Source organism: Cyprinodon variegatus, unplaced genomic scaffold, assembly GCF_000732505.1.
Source record: "Cyprinodon variegatus isolate N-32 unplaced genomic scaffold, C_variegatus-1.0 Scaffold684, whole genome shotgun sequence".
In the NCBI taxonomy this organism is placed as follows: domain Eukaryota; kingdom Metazoa; phylum Chordata; class Actinopteri; order Cyprinodontiformes; family Cyprinodontidae; genus Cyprinodon; species Cyprinodon variegatus.
Genome location: NW_015151137.1, coordinates 271609 through 279711, shown reverse-complemented (window position 1 = coordinate 279711; position 8103 = coordinate 271609). Strand labels below are relative to the sequence as shown.

The following is an 8103-nucleotide window of genomic DNA, read 5'->3' as shown; positions in this document are numbered from 1 at the left end:
ATTTCTTTTGAGATTGATTACCTTCTTGTTTTGAGAATATAGTTAATAATTTCAAAAGAGTTTACAAAGTGTAATTTCAGTGTACTTCTTTTGAGCAGAATTTTTTCAAAAGATATATAAGTGATCCATCCCTTAGACAAATTTATTATTCACCTTTGTAATTTACTTTATCAGTTGTTTGAAAAGTTCAATCACCTTTAAGCTTCAGCTATATTAAGTCTCACTTGATATAACATTAATTTTAGACCCCCCACCCCCAACCCGATTCCCTGTTTTTCCAGAACTTCCACTACATGTAACCTACATAAAAATGACAGAAGTGATGGTTTTTTGAAGTACTTCAGACAGTCTACCTTTACTTCTGGACTATCTAGATCAGCTTGTGAAGCCAATAACCATAAATTTAGGTCTTAAAATGGACAGTCATCTTAACTTTGCCTGCCAGATCAAAGTTGTTGTCAAATCAAGTTCTGTTCAGCTGCAGCAGCTGGCCAAAGTACAGTTCATGCTGAGCAAAGCACACTTGGAGACAATGATCCACGCCTTTGTGAGTACTCTTTAATTGCCCATCTGAAGACGGTTCAAATTACTGCTGCACCACTTCTAACTGGGACACGTTTAAACATATCTCTCCAGTTTTAAATTCACTTTGGTGGCTTCTGATTAATTTCAGGATTAATGAAAAAATATATTGTTTTTTAGTCTTTAAATGGCCTTGCTCCACCATATATTTCAGATCTCCTAATTCCACTTTGTTCTCTTAGTTTAGTGGATCAATTATTCCTGTCAGTACCTAGAACGTAGCGTACACTCAGAGGGAACTTTCTCTGCAGCCAGCCCCAAACTCTGGAATGATTTGCCGCTCCATATCTGGTAGGCTTCCTCTTTGACAGGACATAATTGTATTTACAATATTTCCAGCAATCTACTTTTTATAACTGAAACTAACTAAAGTGTGATGTCATGTGTTTGAGTCTGTTTGTTTTAGATCTGAGAAGGGAATCATGTATATGCAAAAATAATCATAAAACTAACTGGCAAATCTGCCAGAGGAGGGGGAACATAACTATATAATGTGTATTATTATCTACGATAATGGATATTTTTGTTTTATTCTCTTTCTTTCTTTCTTTCTTTCTTTCTTTCTTTCTTTCTTTCTTTCTTTCTTTCTTTCTTTCTTTCTTTCTTTCTTGTCAATAGACTTATTTAGATACTTGGTATTTATTGTATTTGGAAGTTTAACTTTGGTTTGAATCAGCAAAAGGAGATGAAAACTATAAGTAATTTGTGGTTATCACACCTCCCCTAAAATAAAATATGAAAAAAAAAAATATGTGCATATTAAATTAATAAATATCATAAGCTTGTGTTTTTAGATTAAACTTCATACAATCATATAAAAAAACAGAATAGGTTGCCCTGTAGTATTGAATAATATATGTGGAGAAATAAATAAAATAAAATATAAAACCAGGCACAATAATCAAAAGCTTGTCCAACAATATTCTTTAAGATGTATTTATTTATTTAATTTTTACAAAATACTGACTTTTATTTTCTGAATTTTCTGTTTATCGAAAGGGACAGAGTACAATGTTTTGAGGAGCTTTACACTTCCGCCCGAAGCCGGAAGTCGCGCCTCTCCTGCTCCATGATTGGCTGTCGTGCCTTCAACGGTTTCTTGTCGCCCAATGACAGGTTACAATGTGGAAAGCTGCGCTGACCTCCCCCTAAATTTCACCTCTAATGAGAAGCCATGTTTCGCTCATTAAAAAGCGTCCGGCAGTTTAACTGCAACCTCCTGACCCTGCAAAAACTCCACGCCAACTCTAAACTCCTGATCTGTACTTCCAAGATGGCCGGCTCAGAGTTCAGGCTTGAGCGGGACACTTTTGGCGAGCTCAAGGTCCCTGCTGACAAGTACTACGGCGCCCAGACGGTCAGATCCACCATGAACTTCAAGATCGGGGGACCCAGTGAGAGAATGCCAATCCAGGTGATCAAGGCCTTTGGTATATTGAAGAGAGCAGCCGCTGAAGTGAACAAGGACTACGGCCTGGACCCTAAGCTAGCAGATGCAATCATAAAGGCTGCAGATGAGGTTTCAGCAGGTAAACTGGATGATCATTTCCCTCTGGTGGTGTGGCAGACTGGATCAGGAACTCAGACGAACATGAATGTTAATGAGGTGATCAGCAACAGGGCCATTGAGATACTAGGGGGGAAACTGGGCTCCAAGGATCCAGTTCACCCAAATGACCACGTTAATAAGAGTCAGAGCTCCAATGATACATTTCCCACTGCCATGCACATAGCTGTAGCCACTGAGGTCCACCATGTCCTACTGCCTGGCCTGCAGACCCTGCATGACGCCCTGGCTGCCAAGGCTGAAGAGTTCAAAGACATCATCAAGATCGGACGGACCCACACTCAGGACGCTGTCCCGCTGTCGCTCGGGCAGGAGTTTGGTGGCTACGTCCAGCAGGTGAAGTACAGCATCGAGAGGGTGAAGGCCGCCATGCCCAGGGTGTATGAACTGGCAGCAGGGGGGACGGCGGTTGGTACAGGTCTCAACACCCGCATTGGCTTCGCCGAGAAGGTCGCCGCTACAGTCGCTTCTCTCACCGGCCTCCCATTCATCACAGCCCCAAACAAGTTTGAAGCTCTGGCAGCTCATGACGCTCTGGTGGAGCTGAGTGGAGCTCTGAACACTGTGGCTGTCAGCATGATGAAGATCGCCAACGACATCCGATTCTTGGGGTCAGGACCCCGCTCTGGCCTGGGGGAGCTCATCCTACCGGAGAACGAGCCAGGCAGCAGCATCATGCCGGGCAAGGTGAACCCCACCCAGTGTGAGGCCATGACCATGGTGGCGGCCCAGGTGATGGGGAACCATGTGGCCGTGACCGTGGGAGGGAGTAACGGACACTTTGAGCTCAATGTGTTCAAACCCATGATGGTGAAGAACGTGCTGAACTCCGCACGCCTGCTCGGAGACGCGTCCGTGTCCTTCACCAACAACTGCGTTGTGGGCATCCAGGCCAACACGGAGAGGATCAACAAGCTGATGAACGAGTCGCTCATGCTGGTCACCGCCCTCAACCCGCACATCGGCTACGATAAAGCGGCCACCATCGCCAAGACCGCTCACAAGAAGGGCTCCACGCTGAAGGCCGTGGCCGTGGAGCTGGGCTACCTGACCGAGGAGCAGTTTGATCAGTGGGTGAAGCCTGCTGAAATGCTCGGGCCAAAGTGAACTCTGAGTACACTACAGCACGTTGGAAGTTCATGAACCTTTCTAAATTCTTACCTCTCTTGCCAGATATAAGTTTGTTTTTTTCATAACTTGAGTCTTAAAACTCATTGGATTGATTTGATAACCACTGCATCCCATCATGGTGTCAGTGAATCCGTTAATTCATACAAATGTGTATTTAAGTAAAATATTTCCTGTTAATATGAATGGCAGTACAGTTTTTCTTCAGGTTTACAGAATATGCAGAGTGCCATATTTGCAGTGTCTGGTTGAATAACTAAAATAAAAAGTACCCTGATGACATGTTTCCATTCAAACATTGGAAAAAATCCCTGAAGCACATGTTTGATAGAGATAGAAACACACCACACATTAAAACGTTAAATAGTTTATTGTGTACAGGAAAAGTAACAACTGAGGATTAATGCCACTTCAATTCTAAAAGGGCATTTCATAAACATGCAAGGAAAAAGTTTCAAAAACATACAAAAAAAAAAAAAAAATTGGCTTGTTTTTTACTTGGTCCAGCTGACTTTTGGAATATCGTAATGCTCTGTAAGGTTGTCCAGGTGGCGATTGAAATCCTATAAAGAAATCAAATCTTCAGTTAAAAATCCCATTTTACATTATGGAAACAAATGGTACATGAAGCCATGAGATATTCAGTCAAAAAACAATTACAAATAAAACAATTACACAAAATATATCCATATGGTCAGTATCTCTCTAAATGGATATAAAGTATTTTTTTTTCCTGAGAAGTAAAATGCATTTAACCTGCACCAGATAACTCACCTCAACTCTATGCTTGTGTGTCTTTGATGCCTTCTTCAGAATTCGTTCCATTTGCTGTAAGAAGAGACCGAAAATAAGTTGAATTTACCCAAAATGATGCCCTCTAAACAGAACAACAATGGTTGACAAGTTAATACATAAACATTTGTTTTTTGAGAAAACAGAAGATATCAGCTGTGGCAGGATTTCTGCAGTTTAACCTTTAGAATGTATCCATGGCTTCAAAGTTCTTATTGCACGAGTTTATCTAAACTTATTTGATTTTGAGGAGGGTAAAGGGTTTGTTGACAGACTGATTTGGAAAATAACTTTTAGCTTACTGCAATACTTTGCAGTAAAAAGTTCCTACTTAAACATCTGGTCTTTTGTGCCATTCGTCACTAAATACGTTTCAGATCAAACAAATGTCAATATCAAACTTAAAAACTGGAGGGAAAAACATACAGTTTACCAGTATGATCTTTATTAAGGGGGACAGCCATCCTGCCAAACCTGGCACTAAGTCAGAAAATTAACCACCCCCCATTTGTTAAATTATGAGTTAATCAATGTAAATAACCATAATAAAACACCACCATAAACAGGCCAGTCATATTTGAAAACCTTTTCATGTTACTTGAAGGTTGGTTAACATTTTCAAAGCCCGAGAGACTCCAAAGGTAACTATTGAAATAAAAAAAGGAGGGCGATACAGATTTTCTCACATGGTATGTGGTACAGATAGTAAGCATGAACAGATCTCACTAAGGATTCTGTTTAAAAAAAAAAAAAAAATCAGGCTAAAACTCCCAACCGCAGAATGGGAAGTCGGCGTTATAATCTTGAAGTGTAAACCAGCCTTTAGTGAAATGTTTATGCAAAGAAAATTGGAATAAAATGCCTGAATTGTATTATAAAATAACTATTACCGGTTCATACAAACACTTCATGGTTGACTGATAAGGCTAAAGACCTGGAACTTCTTTACAGATGGTTTTGGAAAGCTTTTTTCTCTTTAGGAGTGAAAAGTGTTAAAATAAGAATTTTTATTCCCAATATCATACTACAATGAGGAAATCCAAAAAGTTGGATTGTCTTGGCCTGGTATCCTGTCGTGTGTCTGGTGTCCCTCGAGTCAGATGTTTTCAGAATAAGATGTTAAAGTTTGAAAATCTGAACTTCAGCCAATCAGGAAAGCTGATCCGGGAGCTTGATGGAAGACAGTCGATATTTTGTTACTGTATTGAACAAGTATAGTTAAAAGCTAAGGTGATTAAATATATCAACATTACATCTAAAGGTAGGATTATAATCTTGATGAACCATCTGCATGGATTACATTTTGAGGTGTATTTTCTTGGTTAAAAAACTTTTTTTTAAAACCGCAACCGCCCCCCACCCATTCAATCTAGCCAAGGCATGGCATCTGCTGTCACACATATAGACTGGCATCATGCAGAAAATGTGTCTGTGCTCATCCTTTGCTTGAAGAACACTGAGAGCAAAGTGTGTGGTTTGCTGTCCTAATGGTGTGGCTGGAGACAGCACACTGCATGTCCAAAACACTTCTATGCCCATTTTAAAGGAAAAGTCCGGTCAACTTCTGAAAGTACCTTAAATATAAAATTTTTTTACATACTGTTCAATAAATGATAAGTGTTTTTAATTAAGAGTAATTTTCATTTGAATGTGCTTTACCGGAGGCATCCATGTCTGTCAAACAACACTACTGCCACCTACCGGTTTGTGACGTCACGATGCGGAATCGGCTGTTGAGCAAGTCCCAGTGCTGTATCTGTTGTTTGGCACAATGCGCTATTATCCAAAACTATTATCTTGAAAACATTCCTCATCTAAATGTTGGCTACATATGACTCGTTTTTCCCTGACCAGAAGTTTGATGGCAAATTCTCCCTCTTCAAGTTGGCAATCCAACGACGAACTCCTCCGTGGTGCATCGTGAATCAGAAAGGTGAAATAAATTTTTTTTTAACAGTTGAATGTATTACAACACCCAACTGCCACACACGTGGGCATTGTCAGTTTAACTACAGCTCTTTCTTTCTCTCTTATTTTCTTAAGTTTTAAATAATTGTTGTTGATTGCAGGCTTACCGCACTGTGACATCACTGCCTGAAGATATTAGGAGTGAGGTGTATATATGTTTGGGTTACAATGGTCGGTCCTGGACTTGGTGATTGCAACGAAAATTATTTTTATTTTTTTACTGATTAACGCTAAATTCATTAAATAACTGTGAACATATTAGTTCTAGGTATAGATAATGATATATTGATCAACCTTGCTGACCAGACTTTTCCTTTAAAATCATGCCATATGAACCAGCTGTAATAAAAACCAATAAAAGCCATAATACCAAACCCAATTTTGTAATCTTTTTTTCACTGGTAATTACATATAACCATTGATAGCATATCAGATATGTGTTTTTTTTTTTTGTTTAAAACCTACCCTCTTTTCTTGCATCTTGTCAAAAGCAATTTGTGCCGGTGTCCTTTTGTCAATGTATGCTTTCTTTGTCTTCACCTCCTCCTCATCATTTTCTCCCGTCACAATCTGCTCCATGCGATGTTTACTCTCTTTGTTCTTCTTCTTCTTCCTACAAAAGAAAAAAAGAAAAAAAAAACAGCTAATCACCCCTCAGTTTCATCTGAACCAGATGAATTATTACATTTTGGTAAAAACTCCCATTGCAAGTTTTGTTTCTCTTCTGATTTGAATCCATATTGTTATAAGTTAGTAAAACACAAAATCATAGCTAGAGAAACAAGCATACCTGTTGGTAAACAAGAAAAGAATATACATATCATGATTCATGCTACTTCGAAACAATTATCACACCAAGTTCTTTAAATAAGGTTTGCAAACCTGGGTCAGATTTATTCAGGTTAAAATTGTTTACTTCACTTGCTTTTTGCTTGTAAGATTAACCCCTCAAAATGAAACAAAAAGTGATATAAAAAATATATTTAAACATTAAAAAGGCAAATATTTGCTTTTTCTCTATGGCTTTTGATTAACTTGTTTTTTTTTTTTTCTAAATGGACAGTAAACACTGTAACCTAATAATCCCCATTTTTCCAAATTAAATGAGCAGATTTTTTTGTTTTGTTTTGTAATATATGGCTCCATTTAATGTAGCCAAATAGCTTTAATAATCATGAAAGCGACAGATTTATTTCAGCTTCCCCCAAGCCAAACAGCTGTTTGCTGAACTTAGATTCTCTTGTTTCATTTTAAACGGTTTTTACATTTACTTCAGCTTCACCCATACCAAAGTCTATTCGCAGCCAGGTATTTTAAAAAAATCATATGAAATTTTGAGATTAAGAATTTGAGATTAACGGATAGAACTAGTTAGTTAATCCACAAATATTAAGTGTGATGAATTTAGAAGGATATGGGATCTTGGTGGCCTAACCTAGCCTAGCCTAGTTTCTTGCATGGCATTGAAAATGCCTGTTGTTAATTTAGCAGTAAAGACTTTTGCTAATCTGTATCGCACCATATGACCATAGCAGTGGCTTTGTTGCTGCTAGTGCTAAATATCCAGGATTTCAAGGCAAGGCAAGTTTATTTGTAGAGATTATTATAAGGTTCCCATAAAACTCTACATTTAGTTTTTCCCCATAGCACTACGAACATTGAGGTGTTTTTTTGTGTGTCATTTTCATGCTAAACACGTTTTAGACACGGTGAGGAAGAAAGGAAATTATCGTGTTAGCTTAAGAGCTAACGATATTTCAGAGGCTTACGTTTCAACAAAGAGTTCGTTTGAAGCACAGACCAAGTTATGAGTTGCTAATATATTTCATTAACGGTACGTTACTTACTTCTTTCCTGCTGAAAGTTCCCCCAGCCCTTTAATTTTTAGGGCGCTCTTCTGGATCTTCTCGTACTCGGACATTTTCGAGAACTTTTCCTGCGGTCTTCTTCTCCTTTGTTTTCATCTAAGGTAACCGAGTGCCTCACTGCTGCTACCTACTGGATTAAAAAAAATTATCACGCCCCAAAACCGTGTATTTCTTGCCTGCAATGTTCCTTCCGGTGCG

The 8103-nt window shown here is 38.7% G+C and overlaps 2 protein-coding genes across 2 annotated transcripts; one reads left to right on the top strand and one right to left on the bottom strand.

Moving 5' to 3' along the window:
- Positions 1-1692: 1692 nt before the first annotated feature.
- On the top strand, positions 1693-3555 carry fh (fumarate hydratase). Its single transcript, XM_015394433.1, has one exon. It carries the CDS (start codon positions 1757-1759, stop codon positions 3254-3256), a length of 1500 nt encoding a protein of 499 aa, XP_015249919.1. The 5' UTR covers positions 1693-1756; the 3' UTR covers positions 3257-3555.
- A 105-nt stretch (positions 3556-3660) lies between these two features.
- On the bottom strand, positions 3661-8037 carry fam32a (family with sequence similarity 32 member A). Its single transcript, XM_015394436.1, has 4 exons — positions 7885-8037; positions 6503-6650; positions 4052-4105; positions 3661-3840 (listed from the first exon to the last, which is right to left on the bottom strand). The coding sequence occupies exons 1-4, from the start codon at positions 7956-7958 to the stop codon at positions 3772-3774; spliced, it is 345 nt and encodes a 114-aa protein (XP_015249922.1). The 5' UTR covers positions 7959-8037; the 3' UTR covers positions 3661-3771.
- Positions 8038-8103: the final 66 nt, after the last annotated feature.

Bases quoted from the DNA above. Each gene is read 5' to 3' on its own strand.
- fh (XM_015394433.1), top strand. From the start codon at position 1,757: ATGTTTCGCTCATTAAAAAGCGTCCGGCAGTTTAACTGCAACCTCCTG.
- fam32a (XM_015394436.1), bottom strand. From the start codon at position 7,958: ATGTCCGAGTACGAGAAGATCCAGAAGAGCGCCCTAAAAATTAAAGGG. The intron at 6,651-7,884 runs GTAAGTAACGTA...TTTCTTTTGTAG, and splicing joins GAACTTTCAGCAGGAAAGAA to GAAGAAGAAGAAGAACAAAG. The intron at 4,106-6,502 runs GTAGGTTTTAAA...CTCTTCTTACAG, and splicing joins ACAAGATGCAAGAAAAGAGG to CAAATGGAACGAATTCTGAA.